This window comes from Populus nigra, chromosome 9, assembly GCF_951802175.1.
Source record: "Populus nigra chromosome 9, ddPopNigr1.1, whole genome shotgun sequence".
Classification (NCBI taxonomy): Eukaryota; Viridiplantae; Streptophyta; class Magnoliopsida; order Malpighiales; family Salicaceae; genus Populus; species Populus nigra.
The window spans coordinates 4791679-4815287 of record NC_084860.1 but is presented as its reverse complement, the minus strand read 5'-3'; the positions used below and the strand labels follow the sequence as shown (position 1 = coordinate 4815287).

At 31.0% G+C, this 23609-nt stretch overlaps 2 protein-coding genes and 1 long non-coding RNA gene across 3 annotated transcripts; all 3 read left to right on the top strand.

Annotated features, from left to right (window-relative positions):
- The first annotated feature begins 1537 nt into the window (after positions 1-1537).
- Positions 1538-5496, top strand: LOC133702506 (MLO-like protein 12). Its single transcript, XM_062126802.1, has 14 exons — positions 1538-1826; positions 1956-2013; positions 2102-2259; positions 2349-2465; positions 2684-2744; positions 3273-3361; positions 3459-3533; positions 3652-3740; positions 3839-3888; positions 3998-4038; positions 4142-4315; positions 4516-4551; positions 4652-4780; positions 4968-5496. Exons 1-14 carry the CDS (start codon positions 1704-1706, stop codon positions 5316-5318), a joined length of 1551 nt encoding a protein of 516 aa, XP_061982786.1. The 5' UTR covers positions 1538-1703; the 3' UTR covers positions 5319-5496.
- A 9320-nt stretch (positions 5497-14816) lies between these two features.
- On the top strand, positions 14817-17032 carry LOC133703939 (uncharacterized). Its single transcript, XR_009843957.1, has 2 exons — positions 14817-14957; positions 16484-17032. It is a non-coding gene; the product is annotated as an uncharacterized LOC133703939 (long non-coding RNA).
- A 4058-nt stretch (positions 17033-21090) lies between these two features.
- LOC133703293 (glutaredoxin-C9-like) lies at positions 21091-22019 on the top strand. Its single transcript, XM_062127756.1, has one exon. The coding sequence runs from the start codon at positions 21255-21257 to the stop codon at positions 21711-21713; it is 459 nt and encodes a 152-aa protein (XP_061983740.1). The 5' UTR covers positions 21091-21254; the 3' UTR covers positions 21714-22019.
- The last annotated feature ends 1590 nt before the right edge of the window (positions 22020-23609 follow it).

The following is a 23609-nucleotide window of genomic DNA, read 5'->3' as shown; positions in this document are numbered from 1 at the left end:
AAAATAATGATAGTTAAAAACTCGGTTATAACCTGTTAAATACATACGCATACACTAAAATGATATCATTTTGATTTATAAAAATATTAAGGTTAATCTACATAATCAATACCAATAACTCGAGTTTTGGACCAAATCCACAATCTAGCCGGTTTAAAAATAGTGATACCACCAATCAAATCAATCAATAATTAAGGTAGATGCCTGGAGGAGGCGGCAAGAGTCACTAGGAGAAAGTCCAAGCTTTCATATCTTAATCTAGCTAAAGTAGAGGGACACAAGGTATGCAAAGACATGCAATGTACAAGTATAATACAAAGTGTGAAACATGAGAAAAAAGTGTCATAAATCTAAAGATGCGAAGAATTCCTCTGTTTGATTTTGATTACGCGCACCGCCCACCACCCCACGCAGCGTAGGAACCATTATGAAGGGTTATTAAATTCGTCACGGTCCCTGTGTAGAAATCTTTGTATGGTCCATGCGTAGCAAATTTGCCTTTTCTAATTTCCAATTTAAGTATAGGAGTCGGTCTTTTATATACACACACACACATATTGAACTAAAATATTTTAGAATTGAACCAGTCATCACTAATTGTTGTGGTCAAGCTTTCATTATTTAGAAATTATATTTTTTTTTATTAACATAGATGAAATTAACGACCATGTAAACTTTCAGTAGCTATCATATTAGCAATTAGAAGACTCGAACCTGAGATCATAAGAAAATCAAACATTTTAGTACCAAGTTATTACCACTAAACCACTTATTAGATAATTGAAATCATATTTTTTGTTTAATGTTTAAAGGAGTTATTCAGTAAATTGAAGATACGTCTGTTTTTTACATAAAAAAAATCCATAAATAATTTCATGATAAGTTACATATATGTAAAAAGTATCTTTAAATTTTTTTTACTTGGTTTATATAGAGGACTTGATAAAAAAATATTTTTTGTCCTTATAAATGTATAGATTTTAGTATAAATAGTCCCCTTAAGACATAATTAAGGAGGGATTTAATTGTTTGGATGATACTCCCTTATTCTTAAGAATTAAGACGTACAAAAGATTAAAAAAAAAAAACAGAGAAAAAAGCAATAATACGTTTACATTTGAGAACCGATCGAGGTGATTATAAATTCAAAATGAAGTATAAAATTGAGAAACATATCACATATCATAATTTGATTATAAGTTGACAAGCTGACTTTCTTTTACCTAAGACTCCGAACCATCACATGGTACGTAAAACCGTGGTATAAGAAATATTTCACTTGGTTGTTGTTTTTATTTAAAAATATATTAAAATAATATATTTTTTATTTTTTAAAATTTATTTTTAATATTAGTACACTAAAACAATTTAAAATTATATAACAAAAATTAAAATTAAAAAATTAAAATTTTCCATAGCAAGCAATGACGCTTGAAGTTGGTTTTTTTATTTATTTATTTCTCGCTACCAAATATCAATAACATGACATGCAACTTGGTATATATCAAGGACCCAGAAGTCCTCTGTTGTTCATTTCCAGCTGAAATAGAGCTAGCTAGCTACGACAGAAACAGAGGTTCCTTGGCAAAATCATCCTCAAATATTAATTTGTTTCTCTGCGTTGCGAGCATAAGCTTGGCAATTGAGGATCCTCCAATATTACACGCAGGAAAGAAAAAGAAAGAAACAGATAGTCATAAGAGATGGCTGGAGAAGGAGAAGCAAAATCACTCGAAGAAACACCAACATGGGCTGTGGCTACTGTTTGCTTCTTTCTGATATTAATATCCATCTTTATTGAGCATTTGCTTCATCTTTTAGCTAAGGTATACATAAATATACATATACACACAACTTAAACTTACAGTACTCGGAAATATTGGACATGCAAGTAAGAATAATATTGATCTCCATTCATCTGGCATTAACTTTCCACTTTGTTTTTGGGCTCACAGTATTTCAACAAGAAAAGGAGGAAGTACCTCATTCAAGCTCTGTACAAGATCAAAACAGGTGATGTATAATACACATCGAAACATATATAACAGGAAGATCTTGTTCCGCTAATCACCAAAACTTTATATGTTTTCTGTTCGTATAGAGTTGATGCTACTGGGTTTCATCTCATTGTTGCTGACTGTATTGGAAAAGCCAGTTGCAAATATATGCATCCCAAAGAGTGCTGGCGAAACCTTTCTTCCCTGTGGTGGTGTGGATTCAAGTGATTGGAGTGAAGAAGAAGCCAAATGTGCAGAGCAGGTATAAATTTTGTCCACTAAATGCCTGCATATGTTATATATAAGATCAATATTTAACACTGATATTTGTTTCACTGGATTCTTGAACAGGGAAAGGCTTCTTTGTTGTCCAGGGAAGGTATGAAGCAACTCCAGTACTTGATATTTGTGCTTGCTTCCTTCCATTGCGTATCAAGCATTTTTACATTCGGCCTAGGGATGGCCAAGGTAAATTTCATTTTCTTTCTTTCTCATACTAAAACTTTTGATGTTTTCCATGATGATCTACTGTTAAGTTGTTGACTTTCAAGAACAAAATCAATCCAAGAAAGCCTCCAAAAAGAAATGGAAGTTGTACGGGAAGATTCATACCGTAACAAACCTTGAGTTTTTTAGTGATTGTGAAATGTAAAAGTTTGACGTGTTTGAAAATTTGCTTTTTTTAGATGAGAAGATGGGAATCTTGGGAGGCTGAGACAAGGACACTGGATTATCAATTTTCAACAGGTATGATCGATTGATGGTCATGATCTTGTTTGGTCACAAAATTCTTTGTTGGACCACGTTAGTTTTGTCTCATCAATAAAATAAATGCTGTGGCCGCTGATGGATTAAACATTCAATGAACACGTACATTCAATGAACACGCACATTCTCGATGGTTCAAGCTCAAACTTCTTTAGCTACAACCAAACAGCATTCATAGCTATGGGAGAATGGAATATTATCAACATTCTCATCTAAGACTTGAGGGACACACAATATATTGCAACAGCAAGAACTTCATTGGAAAATATCGTATCTGAGAATGTGTTTGTAGTTCAATATCATTTAAATTTTCATGATCAAAGAATAAAATTTAAATTTTGTGATTACATAAGTTGCAAAAATTCAATGGATTTGATCATAATTTCACAAGAAAAGAACACCTACCTATGAAATCAAAGCAACATAAACTCATCATTCCTTAAAGTATATAAAAAGAAGTAACATAATCTGCATTGTACTTATTTTGCTGTTACTAATCACATACAGATCCCAGGAGGTTCCAGCTCAGTCATCAAACACCATTTGGGAAGCGGCATCTGAGATATTGGAATGAAAACTCAGTTCTTCGCTGGCCGGTTAGTTTTTTTTTTTAATAAATAAATTAATATTGACCATGTTTAAATTTCTAACTGATTATTTCTGCAATGTTGTTGTTTTGCCAATCTTTTGCAGGCATGTTTCCTCGGACAATTTTATGGTTCTGTTTCCAAAGTGGATTATCTAACACTGAGGCATGGATTTATCATGGTATATGACAACCTCAACCACGTGAAATATATAGAGACAAATTTATAGCGTTAGGATAATAAACAATTGTTAACTGATGAGATTAACTGGTGTTTTTCTTTTCCTGCTCTTTCTGCAGGCCCATTTTGATCAAGATAACAGCTTTGATTTTCACAAATACATTAGAAGAGCCTTGGATAAAGATTTTGGCGTGTTAGTGGGGATAAGGTAATGAAAACTAATCTTCAATCTTCAACGATCAGTACAACTCATTAATCCCAAAAACTGGAAACTTGATTCTTTGCCTAAAATCTCTGATTTTGCAGCTTCTGGATTTGGATGTTTTCTATATCTTTCATATTCTTCAACGCACACAGTATGTTCAAATAAGCTGATCACTTAATTTATTCCAATTATGTTTATATAAATACCCCATCAAATGTTCATGATTTTAATTTTTGTCAATGTATATCCTATGTGTACAGAATTTTACAGTTATTATTGGCTTCCATTTATTCCACTATTGGTAAGTAAATCGACTCCAATAATAATCACTATACTTGAACAAGATTCAAGTAATTGTGCAGGAGAAATCTGTATGTTGAAGCCCTTCATGCTGTGTTTTGCAGATGTTGTTACTGGTTGGGACAAAGCTGCAAGCCATCATAACTTTAATGTGCTTAGATAGCCATGATAAATCTCTGGTTGTTGAAGGAACTATACTCGTTAGGCCTAGTGACCATTTCTTCTGGTTTGGTAGGCCTAAATTGCTTCTCCACCTTATACATTTCATATTGTTTCAGGTCATTCTTTGATCCTTGAAACAAATCTTCTCATTTTCATTATACAAATTGCTTCTCCACCTCATACAATTCATATTCCTAGCTCTTAAAATGCTAACCAATTAACAGCACAACAGCGATATGCAAGTAAAGATAAAGAAAAGAAAAACTCTATACGTGGCTGCATGAATTTATTCTAAACTATATTCTGGGCTTTGCAGAACTCCTTCCAATTGGCATTCTTCACATGGACTTGGGTAAGCATTTATTAGGAGTACGTTTTTCTTAAGGAATTTATTCTATGAGTTGATTTGAATTAAAAAGAAATTACAATTCTAACGTTGCTCAAAATTTCAGTACAAATTTGGATTTAGATCATGCTTCCACCGACGAACAGAAGACATTGTCATAACGCTTGTCACGGGACTGTTGGTTCACTTCCTCTGTGGCTATGTGACCCTACCTCTATATGCTTTGGTCACACAGGTATGCATCTATATATATATATATATATATATATATATATATATATATATATATATATATATGATCAACAGATCCTACGTATAAAATTGTTCATGCCTTCAGAAAACAAGATTAGCCAAAAAGAATTAACTTAAACTGTATATGATTATGTTTTCAACAATTCAAACCTAAATGAGAATTGCAACAGATGGGTTCATCAATGAGGACAGCTGTTTTCACAGAGAATGTGGTTGAAGGTCTGAAGAGATGGCGAGCAAAGGCTAGGAAGAACCTGAAAATTTCCTACTCGGCCCGCCCCTCCCTTGATGCTTCAGTTGACACCTCACTTTCCCTCGACTCTTCTCCTTCTTTCAGCCTCAGTGCTTCATATTCTATAGACCCAAATCGTCCAGTGGACAGTGATCATGTTACCATTGAAGTAATCGATGAAGCAAAACACAACGATGAGCAGCCTCGGGAGCATAAAAAAAATGGTTCATTTGAAGGCTTTAGCGTGAGCAATGCAGCCCTAGCTATGGAAAAACAAAGCGGTTTATAAAGACTTGCAGCTATAGTGCCCTCTTTGCGACAAGAGATTCTGTTGGCTGATTTACTGTACAGTTTTTATTTGTTATTGTTCCTTCATTTCTTCTGTCATTCTTTTGAACATGAATGGCATAAATAAACCGTGTGGTTAATTAATTAATGTAATTTATTGTCTGTGGGACTTATTATTATTTATATTTAAAATACATACAGGGTAACCGAAAGCAGGTTTTTTTTCTTCTTCTTTTGTCTTCATTGTTTATAGCTAATCATGCCCAATCTAATAAAATAAAATAAAAATTTATTTTTTTAATTTTTAATTATATTTCATTTAAAAAACTAGTATTTAACATTATTCAATGACACTACATGATTATATTAGAAGGATATCACATGATGACATAACATTTACAGAATTTAATCGCAATCCCAATTTTATTCCTAATGATATTTTACATGATATTGTTACACGCTCAGGAAACCATAGAAACTATAATCTTTATCGGATGTATTTCATATGTGATGAAATTGCAGATAATTTAATGGAATAATAAAAAATACTCTATATAAAGTATTATTTATTTTATGATGTAATAGCAGTAGTTAAATCTACAATATTTCAATTAAAAATCATTAATATTAATATATGTTTTTTTAGTTATTTTATATTCTTAATTTGAAAAACATTCTTAACAAAACACATTAAATTACTTTTTTGTTCAACTTTAATTTCAACCACAGTTTTAACCAAACATATATTTTTCAATTAAAAAAAAGGAATACAATATTTCACTCGTGATAGCTTCTCCTAAGTAATTTATTTCATTTCCAAATGAGCATCTATTGAGGTCTATAGCTGTTATGACTAAAAGTAAAAGAAACTACTTTTAAACTATCTATGAATTAGGCCAGTCATTTTCAATTAGAGTGGTTAATCACCATTGGCATATTCAAGTTGCTAGTTATGCCAGGAGTTTAAAAAAATTAAATGAATGAATTCATCATAATACAAAAAAAAACTATAAAATTTATCAACTAAATTAAGATCAAATTATACTAAGCAAAAAAATAATTAAAATTTTGTGCATCTAAATAATTAGAAATTTAAAAACCTATAATTTCCAAGAGCAGAAGAAAAAAAATGAAACTTATTAGAAAAAGAAAATAGTCTAAAAACATAATGGGAGTGACTTAATTAAAACAAAATAAAATGTAAGTAAGAAATAAGGTATTACATCCTTAAAAGAGTGTAATTAAACTATGTTATAATTTCAAACATCAATGAATTAAATGAAGGAGGAGGAAGAGAAACTCACGATTGAGAATTGGGAAAGAACAATGAGAATAGAGATATAATGAATATTTAAATGAGAGAACATATAGGTTTTTTTTTATGTATAAGAACGTGTTAACAATATGTAAAGGCTAAAAGTTTATTTTACTACTAGAAAATTAGCAAACAATAATGGAAACACCAACAAATGTTTTTTTATCAGTAGATATCGATATAAATGGTAGCGGAAAAGTTCAGTTGATAATTATCAATAAAAATATCAATGAAATATTTGTTGTTGGTATTTTTAAATGGAATTTAAAAAAAATAAAGAAATTTTTGTTAATAATTTCATCAATATTTTGACATGTTAGTAAATTCCAATGAAATTACCAACAAAAACTCCATTAGAAAATATTAAGATGAATTAAAACCTGCCACTCCTCTCTTCTTTCCATCTCATCTTCTTTTTTGAATTATAATTGTAGCAATCCTTTCTCTCTAAAAAATTCTGATAGGGCAGCTCTCCTCACAAATCAGGTCACCAAATACATATGTTGATAAATTAAAAGTTGAGGAACACAACCTCCTCCCTATCACTTGTAAAATGGGATCGGCTCACTACGTGTTGTATGGAGAAGTGTGTCTTTGATTGAGCAGAAAAAGGAAGGGAGAAAGAAAAGGTAACATGTGTTTAATCTTTGTTGTCTTTTTTGAAGTTTATTTTATTCTGTTCGGTTTAATTTTTATAGATTTTGTTTAATCTAACATTTTTTCTTCTTCATGGTTTTGATAAATAATTGGGTGTTTTGGCTTTCCAATTTGGGAATAAAATTGGGAAGGTGAGAATAGATGATAATAGAAAGTGGTTAGCTCTCTCTCTTTCTCTTCATTTTATTTAGGTCTCAATCTATCCTTCCTTTTTCTTTTATTTCATGCGATTTCTTTTGTGTTCAAGTTTCTATATTGTAACTTTACATGCCACTATAAGAAATCTTGTTTTATCTGCTAAATTTGTTTATTTTAATTCAACCAAAGAAAGAAAGAAAATCCTATGTTATAGCTTTCATAATTGGGATATTGTTTACAAATTTTTATTTTGGTATTTAATCGTGATTTTGATTAATAATTATGTAAAACAAATAGATGTGTGTGAATAAACTTATTGGAATGGAAAGAAATAGATGAGGTGTTTTTCACTCTTGAAAATTCTCTTATATCTAAGAGAAATTAAAAGCTGCGTTTTTGTAATTTGAAACACTTAAAACAATATGAGTTTATGTACAACTCATATAAGATTATGTCAAAACTAATGTCTAATGCTAACTTGTTTGTTGATGGATCAAAGTTGAAATCAATGATTTGATTATGAATTAAAACCAAACACGAGTCAAAGAATTATAATATTATATAGTTTTCAAAGTAGCTGTTTCACCTCTATATCATTAATATCAATGGGCTGGATGTTTTATAGATAAAACCATATAACTTGTTTAAATGTCTACATCAAATTTATTGCTTGATTTTTCTGATCCATCCTTTTACAATGATTGTTCATCAACAAACTCGTTAATGATGTTTAAATATCTTTATAAGTAAACTTGATAAACGTTTGAAGAACTGTTCATCAACAATGATGATATAAAGTCATTATGTTGCAAATATAATCAACATTACTTGCTTATTCATGAAAATAACATAAAACAAAAGGTTTTCATACCTCTTTGTACAATCATTTTGTGTCAAATGTCAGGTAATCAAGGTTGCTTTTAATAATTGCATTATAAAAATATCAAAATCAGTAGAGGAGATAAACTATCATTAATTGATGTTAGACTATAGAATTTTGATATCTTAAAGGTATTTGTATAGCATTTTACCTCTACTAATAAGTCATAATATGATATGGTATATCTTTTCATCTTTGGTTTTTGATGCATTTTCATCTAATATGGTATAGTATAGTCATTAGTTACTTTGAATGTGAAAAATTTCTCTCGATAGAGAATTGGGAGTCTAATGAGTTTTTTACCTTGAAATTTTTCATTCTTTCAACTGTCAGACTCATATCCATTGCAACAACTTCTATTTTCCTTATGGTTTTGTTAACTGTATGTCTTTTGGTCTTAAAAACATTGATGCACTAAAAAAATAGACTTGATTTAGGTTTTTTTTTTTAAATAAATTTTAAATACCGATAGAATCACTGATAGTTTTTTTAGATTTTGTTATGGTTATTTGATCTGTAATTTCGTCAGTAATTTCCAATGCCAATGGATTTTTCAATGGAAAGTGGGCGGTGAAAGCACACTTTGGATTATAGAATATTCTATCAAGAACTCTGTCGGTATTAAAAATAACCAATGTAATTTCCAATGAACTTAAATCACCAACGCTCGACTTTTTGACGACCATATTTCATCAGTAATTCCATCAGTGATTTATAATACCAACATAATTTTCTTTAAATGCCAATGGAGTATTTCATCGGCATTCTCCAATTTTATGGTAGTGTTTTTTCCATTTATATAAATGGCTATTTTATACAATATGGGATAAATAGGAGTTTTTAATACATAATGATTTTGAGGCTATAATAAAAGTCTATAGGTTTTAATCAAGGTGTAGTTTTCTAAATATACTATTTGGATAAAGGGCAATTCATTCTAAAGTTAGTGCATAGATATCTTCAATACTCAACTTGTCATGTAATCTTCACTAGGGTTATGCATAAACTGACTTATTAGGCTTAACTATATAAGCTATTTTTGTTTATGTACGGGACAAGTACATTAGTTTCCCAACTAGTTGCTTATATCTCTCTTTATTAGCATGAATTTCATGTAGGTATTTTCTTAGACCATGATTTTTTACTATTGGAGTGTCAACTGGTTTGCAGTCCAACATGCTAGTATTTGAGAGTAAGTCAAATGCATACTTCTTTTATGATAAGAAAATACTTTTTATTGATTTGGCTAATTCTATGCCTAAAAAACATTCTCAACCCTCAAGATTCTTCATTTCAAATTCAGCTACTAAGTTTCCTTAAAGTCTTAATATTTTTTATGTATTATTGTATGTAATTATCATATCATCACCATAAATTATCAGTATTGTTACCTTTTTCTATCTATGTTTTAGGAACAAAGTATGACCTGAATTACATTATCTGCATCTATATTTCTTCATAGCTAAACTAAATTGATCAAACCATACACAAGGTGACTGTTTTAACTCATTCAAAGCTTTGCAGTTTACATAATACACCTTCTAATGAGCTTGTAGTGTACCTAGATGGAATATCCATGTATACTTATTCCTTAACATATCTATGTAAAAATGCATTTTTTTACTTCAAATTGATGTAGCAGCCAATCTAGGTTTGTTGCTAGAAATATCAACACTTAGACTGTATTTAACTTTGCTACCACTAAAAGTAGGGGTGATTATTTTTGGTTTAGTTCGGTTTTTATCAAAAAAAGTAATCAAATTGGTTTTTTCTAAAAAAAAAACTATACCGAAATTGGTTCAAACTGACCAGTTTCGGTTCGATTATTTTAGAAAAAAACGGTTCAAACCGGTTTTGCTCGGTTTTTTTCGGTTTGACTTGTTTTTTCTGGTTTTTTTCAGTTCGGTTTGATTTTTTCGATTTCAGGCTTATAAAACCAAAACCAAACCAGTTGGTTTTTTCAAAATTTTAATCGGTTTTTTTTCATGGTTCAATTTTTTCAGTTATTTTTTTCTGGTTTTCTCGGTTTAATCGGTTTTTTGGTTTTTTTGCTCACCCCTACTAAAAAGGTTTCTTGGTAGTCTATACCATGCGTCTAAATATTTTTTTTTACCATAAGTCTCGTTTTATATCTTTCAGTGGTCTCATATATTTTATGCTTGATAAAGAACACCTATTTTCATCCTACATTCTTATTTCCCTTGGGTAGAAGGATAAGACTCCCTGTTTCATTATTCTCTAATTCTTTCATCTTTGTCACTATTGTTTTGGTCTATTTTGGTGAGGATGTAGCTTTATATAGAGTGTTAGGAACCTATATAAATGAAAGCTAGTTTACAAAGGCTTATAATGGTTTTAACAGCTTCTAAGATGATACATGGTTAATAATTGGATATTGTGATTTTTTAACTACATGTTCTAGATAATATTGTTTCGGTGGTTTCTTGTGATTATGCCTTAAAGGTAGATTATATCCAACAAAAGTATCTATTATATTAGAAGATGAAGTGAAGTGTATTACCTTAGGATTATTCTTATAAGACTGACCTTTTGGTATTGTGAATAAGGGAAGGTCTTCTTCACTAGTCCCAACAAACTATAGCTAGATTGGTTCCAAACTAGTGCTCGTAACTTTCTTTTCTATACCATTAAAAAAAAATTGTTCACTTTTTTTTTCATTATATGTCTCATCTTAAAGGGGATAAGTAAATACAGACACCAAAAAATAATGTTTTGACTAAAAAAATATAACATTTATGGTGATATACATGTGTCGGGTAGGAGGATGATAATAACGATATCTTTTTTTGATGCATTTCATATCATAAGACACCTTAAAATATAATGCTCTTGAAGGCATTCATTTTATAAGACACCTTATAGTGACAACTGCTTCATTTAAGTAATGGTGAGGCACGTGTGCTCCAATAAAAAAAGAGGGGAATGCTTGTATTTTCTTCCTGCAATGTTGTTATACTAAGGTGTTTGAATAAATATTTTTTTATAAAGAAGACTTTATGTCTAGAAGTATTTATGAAAAAACCTAATTATTTTTTTATTACTTATCTCAAAATATATTGCACCTCTTCTCTATGTTTTTTTTAGTATGGATTGAATTATTTTTTTATTATAATAATAATTAAGTAATCCTTTTACCTAATATGATCAGTAAAGTTTAGTCATAGAACTTGGATATAAGTTTTTAGCTTTGTTTCATATCTTGATATCATCATCATCACTATTTATCTTGTATTCATTCTCAGATTCAGAGGCATCATCTAAAGTAATATGAAAACGAATATTACATTTTGAACTATCAATCTACTCATCTTTAGCTTCTTAAAAAACAAAATCAAGCCCATCCTTATCACATGAATATAATTATTATCTTCTTCCTCATCATCACTTTTGTCATCTTCCTCATATTCATTAACTCCCTTTTTATTTACACTAAAATGTCAACATCAACCATTTCACTTTCAATATTGACACTAAAAGCACTCATATCAGCACTAGAACTACCAATGCTAAACTCATCATCATCTAAATTAAGATATTCTTCCTCACTAAGTAGTACCACTTTATTGTTACTATTAACATTATCATCATATGCTGCAAAATATTTGGTTTCATGTGGCTTGTAATAATTGAGTTTGTTTAAATAACATCTTGATATTCTTAATGTTAAAGGAGCGATAACAAGATCAACATCAATATATAAATGAATCTCATCTTAACCTATATGCATATTAAATACCTATAACGTTAAGGGATCATAACAATTATATTCCCTCTTTTATCCTTTATCTGAAAGCCATTTTAAGTCTTTGTCAAAGATTTTTTTACATATAAATATTATGTCTAATGAAGATATATGATTATAGGTGCAATTTCTTTTAACATATGAAGAACTACCATGATGTGTAAATATATCTAATTAAACAATGTTTATATATGTGTTAAACATTAATTAAACATATTTTAAGCTAATAAATTGAAATTAAGGTTCTTTAAACAATAACTTGTAAGCTTCAATTTGAGGATTTTTTGGGTTTTAAGAAAACATGCATAATTAGTTATACAAAGTTAATATATGGGTTAAACATAAATTAAACATGTTATAAGAAAAGAAATTGAAATTATGGTTATGTAAATAGTCTATAAACTTCAATTTTGGGTAGGGGTGTTCAAAAAAACTGACCAACCAATTAAACCGAAAAAACCAAGAAAAAATTAACCGAAAAAACGAACCGATAGAAAAAACCGAATAAACCGATTAAAAAAAAAACCACCCGGTCTGGTTCGGTTCCGGTTTAAAAAGGCTTAAACCGGACCAAACCGAATCGATTTAATTGAATTAAAAAAATATAAAAGGAAACATCCTGAACGTAAATAATAAATACCCCCTCCCCACTTTTCCAGCGCCCCTCCCTTCCCTACTTTTCCAGCCGCCCTCCTTCCCTTTCCCTTTCCCTTTTCCCCCTTCCCTTTCCAGCCACCCCACCCATCCCTCCCTCTCCGCTCTCTCTCCCCCCTTCCCCTTCCCCTTTCCTCCTTTCCAATCGCCCCACCCCTCCCTCTCTCCCTCTTCTGTGCTCTTTTCTCTCATATTTCTTGCCTTTCTACTATTTGCTTTACTTTATGGCAGAAAACTTGGATAAAATCCTTGTTTTTGGTTTTATTAACATGCAGTTGTGCTAACGAGGTCCCAATAGTTTGCGGGGTGCTATTGGAATCTTTGTTGACATGTAGTTGTGCTAACTTTGATAGATCCAGTGATTGTGTTTCGGCTAAGGGAGATCTTTTAGATCTCAACCGAAGGGCTCAGATTCAAAGTTTTCAACAAGGATTTTTCTGAATGTTATTCGGCCAAGTTTGTCCAGTGATTGTGATTCGGCCAAGTTTTCTCGTATTTAATTGGTTTCGGTTTTTCTGTTTTTTAAGGCTAAAAACCCAACCTGAACCGAACAAAACCGGTTCGATTTGAACCGGTTCTCGGTTTGGTTTGGGTTATATTAACAAGGAATAGCATTTTCCGGTTCAGTTGAATTTTTATGTTAAAACTGGACCGAACCGGACCATGAACACCCCTAATTTTAGGGTTTTTTTTCTAGGGTTTCCAAGAAAACATGCCTAATTATGTTAAACAATGGTTAAAAAAAAGTTAGTAAAAGGGTTCAATTGACAAATTAAACATGTTATAAGCAAATATTTTAAAATTATAGATTTGTGAACAATAACCTATAAGTTTCAATTTGGGTTTTTTTATGGTTTCCAAAGAAACATGACTAATTAGGTTAAATAATGACTAAACTGTGTATGAGAGTCTAAATATTATTGGTTGAACAACCAAAATTAAACTTTTTAGGTTTTTTTAACTTTGGGATTAACTTTTCAATAGTAAAGCATTTGAGAAATTTTAGTTAAATCAAATAAAAATAACCTGTATTGTAATGAATTAACAATATTTAACATCTAAAAACACCAGCAACATATTTTGATATCTCAATTAAAAAAAAATTATAATACCTCTATTTTGTTTAGTTTTTGACGAGAAAAGGAAAAGATTCCAACAACGTGAGATGAGACAAATCATGTATGAATCAATCATGTACATTGCAAGAAGGGAGAAATTGATTAGAAAAAAAATTGATATTGATTTTGAATTGGGTTCGATCATCGAGATAAAAGAGAGAGAATGTTGTATAAAAAGAAATCATGACTTGGGGAGAGAGGATGTTGGATATGTTGTTTGTTTAATTTTTTGATATATTATAAACAAAGTAATTTAGACATTTTGTTTAATTTAAGATTTTTATTTGACTGAGGATGTAGTGTTTTTTTTAAAAGAATAGAGGTAAAATGAAAAAAAAAAAGCTACAAAATACTTAGTGTAATTAACTCTAAAAGGAATTCATGTTTTAGATTTTCATTATCAGAATGTGTATGCATACATTCTTTTTTTCACAAGGTGTGCATTTGGGCATGATTTGATTTTGTGAAAAGAGAAGGTTGAATTAACGAGTCTAGACAAACATCGATGATGTAATCCATGTGAGTTTTAGGTTTCCTCGTACTCCCTCCATTGGTAAAACAAATATAAATATAAATGAAATTTTTTAAAAAAATTTATATAAAAGTATAATATTTTTTTTACTTGATTGTATTTCTATTTCAAGAAGTATAATATTATTTGACATTATTAGGAAAATAATAATAGGGATTAAGATATAAGATATGCAAATGAGATTGATGTGAATAAAAATAGGTTAAATAAAAATTATAGATTATAGATTTTCATAATTAAGGTTTATTTAAAAAAAATAGCAGAATTCATACAAAATTATAGTATCCATTGATTATTCAATATACAATTTCAATCCCACATCACACCCGAACTTTATTAGACTGGGCTCAATTCAATGGATCTAAATTGGGCTAGTCCACGCACCAAACTCCTATGAGGGCAAAAACCGATATTTAGAAGAAAAAAATGAGGAATAGTTAATACTTAATAACGCAAGCTTGTCTTGAAGAAGAAAAACAAAGCCATAAACCCCACCTAAAACCCCTCCACCGCTTTTCTCTCTTCATCTTCGGGTTTGAAGCAAGAACAAAAGGCAGAGGTAGATCGATCGAACCTACAAAAGGTACAATCATTCTGACCATTAACTAATTATCTCAAATTTTTGTTGAAATTAAGTAATTAATCTCACTAGGTTCCAACTTCCAAGTATGGTTGTCATATGATGTTGAACTTAACTTCACTTTTGATAATGTACAAAATCGTTCATCCTCTAAAATAATGGAAATTTTGGTGTAGATTCCTTATTTAAGCATTTATAGAGTGAAACTAAAAACTGGTTTGATATGATTTTTTTGATAGGATGGTGGTTCATTTTCTTGCGTCTGTTTGACGCAGTAATTTGTTTGCTTCTTGATTGACAATTTATTATCTGTTAAGTACCATTTTCTTTTGCATTGCTCAAGAAACCTTGGAAATCCCTTCTGCTTTTGTTGAGATTTCTAGTACTGTTGACTTTATAAGAGTATCATCACTTCATGCTTGATCATTATGTAATTTTGGGTTGGGCTTGCCTGACCCTTTCTTTCGTATTCAATCTCGGTTGGTTTTGGTTGTGAAAGAAGCTATTAACATCAAACAGTTCTATTGTGATGTTGAATTGTCTTCTAATTTCTATTAGTTCTGCTAGTCCAATTGCTTGCCACTGACTATAAGGTTGTGAATTTATTTTTTTCCTTAATGAATTGTAGTTCTATTTCTGTCATTGTTTTTGCTTTTTTATGTCATGGCACAGTATTACGCAGTGGAGCCTGTAACTTGATGTTGTTCTTTCGTTCCTTGGATTTAGAAATCACATTGAATAGATCCGCTACTTGGTTATGTTTTGCTTACTTCACTGTGTCTTATAGATTTGCATATGTACTTTTCCAATATGATTTGCATATGTTGTATATGTACTTTCGTTCCATTTCTTAACTATAGTTGTTATATATCGCAGAGGAAGTAAATACCTTGTAAGGATTAGAGCCACTTTATTACTTGCTAGGATTGGCTTATTCCCCTTGAATAAAGTATAGGATATTGGAACATCATCATATTAAATTGACAATTGAAAATAATTTTGAGTACTTTTAACAATTATATTTGTGACCTTGAAATTCTGAGAATATTTGCTATTTCGTCTAATAGTTTATGAAATGCATTCAATTCATGGAAATCACATAGATTTTTCTGCGATTGTACTAATATTGTTGTGACTCTTATTATCCAACAAGTCAATAAGGTGTGTTCATTCCATGGAAATCATTAAGGCTTGCAGATTCTACAAATATTTTTGTGCATCATAGCAATTTAATACATTCTTCACTTGAAGGTTGAAACTATTTGTTCAGGTTGTCTTTGTGGCATGTATTTCCATTGTTTGATGTTATTCATTGGAATAATTAGTGAAAATATCCAGAACTCTATCTGGAATTACCATCTCCAAATGCTTCAAGTGTTAGCAGGCTGGTTATTATATTACATTTCCTTTAAATTGGCTACCGCTCCTGTTTTGAATGATCCCCTTGTCTATCAATAATTCATCTCGATTTTCATTAGGAGGGAGCAGCTTTCTTGCCTACTAACTCCTTGAATGCATCTTCATAACAGGTCAAGATAGAGCTTTGGTTCTTTACTTGCTCTGTGGCAGATCGAGCTCTTGGTCCAAACTACAATGAGAAAGTCCTGACTTGGATAATCCATGAAACACTTATCTCCAGGGTGAGGCCAAGACTGCTGAAGTGATTTCTCATTCCTTGCACCAAGAAAAAATGAAGCTGCTAGAGAGATTGCTCTGGTTATATCAAATGCGAAGAACAAGGTGTTCTAGAATGCCGGTGACCTTCTGCTGAACCTTCAAGAGATGGGTTTGGCGAACCCAATCAATAGAAAATAGTTAGCAGTGAAGTTAAAGCTTGTGGTCTATGCACTTGTTTCAGTATTCACGTTATGAATGACTAGAATATTGAGGAACGATATTATGTCAGTTTATTAGCTGTTCCCTGCTTCAGTACTCCCTGCTAAATGCCCTTATTATGTTTACTTTAATAACGTCTATCAAAAGGGGTTGTTGACAGAACACCCCCCAGGCTGTAAGAGAGCTGACCATGAACTGATCTTATGTGCTGATAAAATGTTTGGTGTTTTTGTTTGGCCTTTTTTCTTATGGTCTAAATTTCAAATCTGTTCTGCTTCATCTAATAGCATTTTGGGATTTTGATTTTGATTTTGATGTATATTCGAGCATCCGAGTGCGTTTTAGATGGAATGGCATGGATGCTGCCCCTTCAAGTACTGCAATTTGACCAAAAAAACAAGAGAGTTGTTCTAGGTTAAAATTATTACCAAGATTGATACAAATGGCAAGACAAGTGCATGTGGGGCACCAAATTTCCTTGCACCCATTTTTTTTTAATTCCCCGTTAAGTTTTCAACAGGATTAATAAATGATTTCAGATGCACAGGCTTCCTGCTGCTTGTTTTAGGAAAATCTTGAAGGAATAAATGTCCAAACCAAATGGGAACTTTAAATCCCCCCTGTGGCTTCTAGAATCCATCTTATACGACAGGAATTCTAGCTCCAGAGAAGACTTGCAAGGACTTTTGCCCTTGAACACTGTTGTTTTAGCTGGAAAGAGCCCAGTTTGTGGACCAAATTTTTGAGGTTGGATGCTTTTGTAAGAATGAATTTATCTTCCAATTATATCATCTGCAAGGTATGAAGTTGTCTGAGAGTCAAAAATTGCGGACAGAAAGAAGACCAGCTCATTAATTTCTTAGAATTCACGTTGAGCACAAGGATGTTTGTTTTTCTGACTTGCACAGCAAATGGGGATCTCTGATGGACCCCGGAAATCATTGATGTGTTCACTGATGAGGTCATTTATAACGAATTAGTCCATCTCACGCCAAATCAATTTTATTTATTTGTCCACCTCGATTTGATGTGGCTAGATATATTTTGATAGTGGTTTTTTAAAAAAATATTTTTTTTATTTAGAAATATATTAAAAATAAAAAATATTTAAAAAAATATTTTTAACATCAATATATTAAAGTAATTTAAAATTATAAAAAAATAATTTAAAACAAAAAAAAATTCAAAAATTTTAAAAGTGTTCTTGGAACATAAAAACACATTTTTTACCTATATGTTCTCTGCACTCAATATTCATGAAATAAACATTGGTCCAAATCGTTATGTTTGTGATTAAAATATTTTTTATTTTAAAATATATTAAAATAATTTTTAAATTTTTTTTTATATTAGTACATCAAAACAATATAAAAATACAAAAAACTTAATTCAAATAAAAAAAAATTAAAATTTAAAATTTTTTATAACACTTTTAAAATACAAAAATAAACTAAGGAGATATTTGGTTCTGCACCCAAAGTCATTAAAGTCGGAGGTATGAACTTGGACATCTTTCTGTTACATCAGAGAACTATATCGACATCTTTTAATAAAAAAGATAATTATTATTATTATTATTATTATTATTGGTATTTAGACTAATTTGCACATATTTCAATTAATCTTATAATCTTTAAAATTAATAAGCATGTAAGTCTAAAATAGTCTTGAAAAAACTCAAACTCATAACTATTAAAAAAATAAAATTAAAAACTGATTAATTAAACTACCTCTCAGTATTATTAATAAAAGAGATAATCTTATTGGTGAGGTCATGCTCCGATTGTCCAGATTAATTATTTCTGTTAATTAAGCACCTAAACAAGCTACAATCAAATTGCATGGCAATTGGCAGGCATATAGCATTACAACTTGATTAGTAGGGCCACACACTGACACGTGGGTTTTACACGTTAGTGGCAGGCAACTTTAGACTGTTCTTTGCTGTCTACCGTGGGTTGTCTGCCGTGGGTTGTATGGATCTCCTGTGAACAAATCTCGATAGAAAACCCTGCTACAGAAGGTATGAATTTCTTTTTTTTTTCTTTTTTTCTTTTTTATAGAGATTAATTGGCCTGATATTTCCTACCTATAACGTAAAGTTGACCGACTAACGGCTCTCAAAAGTCAAAGTAAACCCAGGCTTGTAATTTTCCTCGTAATTCCGTGATTCACTTATTTCACCTGTTTTATTTTTCTCTCTCCATCAACTTAGTTTTTCTTGTAAAGTGACGTAAGGTCTCTCTACGAGCAGACAAATATTTAAACAGCGAGCCCCACATTTTCCCCTTGAGTGAAGGATGCCACGTAAATTATAAGCAGAACATTTTCCCCTATTTAAACTATTTAAAACAGATATTAACATATTATATTTTCTTTAAATCCTTAACAAAAATAGTTTTCGATCTATTATTTTATTAGAATATCTATATTTTAAAAATCTTACTTCACACATTGTTGGGCTCCCGAGCATATTTAGAAACGATTAAAAGTTATTTTACATTCTTATTCTTTTAATTTGTATTAATTTACCTTATCAATTTTTAAACATTCATTTTTTTTTATAACCCTAAAATTCTACCTAGATAATACTTAAATAAAAGATAAATTCGAACAAATCCAAACTCAAATTTGAAATTGCAAGTGCTTTGATGAAATCCAATCATTCATTCTTATTCATTCTCCCAAGAGGTATCTTAATCTTTCATTCCACCTTTAACACCTCTCAACTTTTTTTTTGACTAAAAAAATATTCTTTTTCTTTTTCTTCTTCATTATATCCTTGCTGTTGATTAAAAATATTATATGTTGTGTTAGAGACCCATGATTAAAAGATAAGTACAAAAAAAGTTAAGAATCCATGATAGTTGATGCTTATATAAAAAACAATATTTATGGTGAATAACAGTTTTTTATTGATATTTGAATTTAAAAATGATTTTCTTCTAACATGGAGAGACTAATGAATAAAAATTAAATATTTTAAGTGTTTGTTTATAATTATAATATTTTTAATTTTTAGAAGTTTTAACTTGTAATAAGCTTTATTATCCTTTAATCTTATTTGCATTAAATTAGAAATATATTAAACATCATTATTCAAAGTGTGAATTGCATCGGTCCAAATTAAACATAAATAAGAATCAAATATAATAACAAATAAACTTTACAGCTTCCTAATTACTTATGTTATATTCATAAAAAAAAAATTTGATAAAAAAATGTTATATTCATAAAAAAAAAATTAAAACTTTAAGATATTCTAAAAAAAAAATCATCCATAAGAATCATAGCGGGCAAATCGAAAGATTAGGGGTAGGTCCCATGTGATAATACATACTATTTTGTCTGTCTTCTACACGTGAAAAAAGAGAGGGGGACATTAGCATAAATGATCATTAAAAGCCAAAATCCACGTGATATTATTACCTTGTGAGGCACGAGGTGATGCACCGTCAGCAATTAGTAAGTGGACCGGGTTCTAATGCGTGTCAGAAGATGAAAGGATCTGTTTTAAAAATAAGTGGGAGGCCATGTTGGCATCGTCGACGAATATTATCCAATTCCACGTGGCACATCAAGATGATGCAATGTGGTCCGGTGTATGATGCTATATGTGATGTCACTAGCAACCCCTTGTTTTTTATGGATGACCTGTACACCGCTCACCGTCCTGGAACTGCTTGTCTTCAATGAAAATGTAAATGTGGTGGATACAGAGGTTAAAGATGGTATTCTCTAATCTGACGGATATTCATAACTGAATTTTCATCTAATAATTTTTTATATTTATATATAATAATTTGTGTATTTTTTTTAAAAATTTCCTAGAGAGCTTTCTAAAGATAAAAGCATGTACATCTCTCGTCCGCTCCCCCTTTTTAGCAGGGATGGGACAAAAAAAGATCATTTTTCTATGAGACTGGAGGTGGATTCAAGGATTCCCTGTCAGTAACAAGTATATTTTTATATATATAATTACAATATAATATTTTACAGTGAATATGAAAAAAGTAAGTTTATTGTTGAGTCTATCTAAATTATATATATATATATATATAGTTAAATGTAAATAGTTGAGAGAAAAAATCAATAATAAATTCATATGGAAAATAAGAGAACTTGGAAATATTAATTTATATTCATATGGAAAATAATTGGAAATATATATATATATATGAAGGAAGGAAGAAAGAAAGAAAGGGTCATGTTCATAAGATGGAACGACTGAGAATCCGTCCACCAAGCAGTGACGTAAGGACACGTCACACACAGTCCCTGTGACGTAAAAGATCGCGTAACTGCCGTTGACGTTAGAGTCTTCTCATTTCCCCTATTAATCCCCCAATAAAATGCCTCCTCATTCCCTCTCTCTTTCGACGCATTACAAAACAGAACAATACACCCTCTCATAATTCCAATCTCTTAACAGTGTCACCCTCACACCATTAATTAATAATCCTAATGCAAGAAGCAATCCCATTTAGAGCCTACTCTCCGGCCACCACTTCCGGCAACCGGAGACTCCCGGCACGCGATCATGGCGGTGCTAATACCAGCAGTGGACATGTGCTAGTGGTGACCAATGGACAAGAAAATCATGTCCAGAAATTGGTGTTAGAGAATTCTGTCATAGTATTTGGCAAACGTGGGTGCTGCATGTGTCATGTTGTGAAGAGGTTGTTGCTAGGGCTGGGTGTTAATCCACCGGTATTCGAAGTGGAAGAGAAGGAGGAAGATGATGTGATTAAGGAGTTGTCAATGATTAGTAGTGATAGAGGAGGGGAGGGTGTTGATCAAGTGCAGTTTCCGGTGGTTTTTGTCGGGGGAAAATTGTTTGGTGGATTGGAAAGAGTCATGGCTACTCATATTACTGGTGAGTTGGTGCCTATCTTGAAAGATGCTGGAGCTTTGTGGCTATGATCTCAATATTTTTCTCCTTTCTTTCCTTTACTATCTCTGATGATTTTAATGTACCATGTTTTACTTAAGGTTCCTTTAATTCTCTCGAGAAAATTTTGAGGTAGGGCTACAGAGCACCTTATTTTCCTGTCTATCTGTCTTTAGTTTAATTTGTCCGTTCATGGCAATTATGTCAAAGAAATAGCGAAAATTAAGTAGAACTTGTAAATCATAATCTTACTTTTGATCTTGATGTAGAATTAGCCTTGTAACATTTCTTTGGAACATCATGAATACGCACGACTATCCTGGATCATGTGTGTTCAATTCCCTGCTTCCTTGACCACTTCTTTTGTGATGAATTCCTTAATTACATCTTTCATTTTCAAATGGGGACACTTTTTTATGGTGCTTTGGTATGAGATATTTTCCAGTTTTCCTTTTGGATGAGGGGTTTCACTTGCTTTCCCCCATCTTTTGATGAGATGGCTGATAGATCGAGTTAGGCCATTGCAAAAAGATGCACAGGATTTACCAAATTAAAAAAATAAATAAAAAAGACTTGCACAAGGTCTTCTTTACTATATATATATATATATATATATATGGCAAATACTAGAAGCATTGTATCTAACCCCAATTTGGAAAGAGATTGATGTATGTATAATTTTCACAAAAATAACAAATATATGCAAGTGTGAATATTCACGACCAAATTGAAGTAAGGCTCAAAAAACAAAGAGTCATGACCACAATTATGATTTGAAGCTGAATCATGTTCATTGTGTATCCTTTTTGCTCTACAAAATAAAGTTAAAGACATAAATGTATGGGTTCCACACTCGTAGCCTGGACTGTAAAGTCATGTCATAATCTGTTTGTTAGATCAATTCACTTCTTTTTTTTTTTCTCCCCCACAAATGAAAATCAGAAACTTCATAGATTTTCCTGACAAATAAAATAAAAACAGAGGAGTGTTTCAATCTTGAATTTTTTCCAACATATCCCATGCAGATTTTTGGAGAATTTGCCAATTAAACAATTCTAGCATATTACCTCGTGCGAATCAATAATAATTTTTATTTTAAATATAAAAAAAATATAAAGTATAATTTTAAATGTCTTAGGTCTGGTTGCGGAGACCGAGCCAAACCTAATAGCATTGGGTCTAGCTGCCCAACCAGACCAAAGATCGATGAGTCTGGTTGAAAGCCGAACCTAATAGCCTTGGGTCTGACTTCGAGCCAGACTCAATAGCATTGGATTTGACAGCCAAACCAGACCAAACAATATTTTTTTTATTAATAAACAAAAAAGACAACGCCCCTTAAGTGCTACAATGTCGTCAACAGTGCAAACACTCTATGTCTACAGTCTGGTCCACAGTGCAATGAGTCTAAATTCATAGTACTATTTTTAAAAAAATATATTGAGATAATGTTTTTTATATTTTCACATCAAAATAATATAAAAACATGAAAAAATATTAATTTGAAGTAAAGAAAAAAATAAAAAAAATTATTTTTTTTTTAAATATTTTTGAAACTCAAAAGCAAATATGCTTTAATAAGAAAATTCAACTTAACTTCCAATGAAAAAAAATATCATCACCCAACTTTTATACAATATAGAAAAAGTATTATCAATTTATTTCCTCTTTACCGCATGAAATAAAATTAAATAAGAAAAAAAAATCTAAAGAGGCAAAAAAAAATTAAATTGAAAATATCTGGCGGCCCAGCCGGACCCAATAGAGTTGGGTTTGGCAGCCCAGCCAGACAACGCCCTCCGGGTGCTACAGTATTGTCTACAGTGCAAACACTCTATGTTTATAATGTGGTCCACAGTGCAATGAGTCTATGTCCACAATACATGTATAATATTTTTCCAACGCCTATTAAAAAATAGTATAATTAT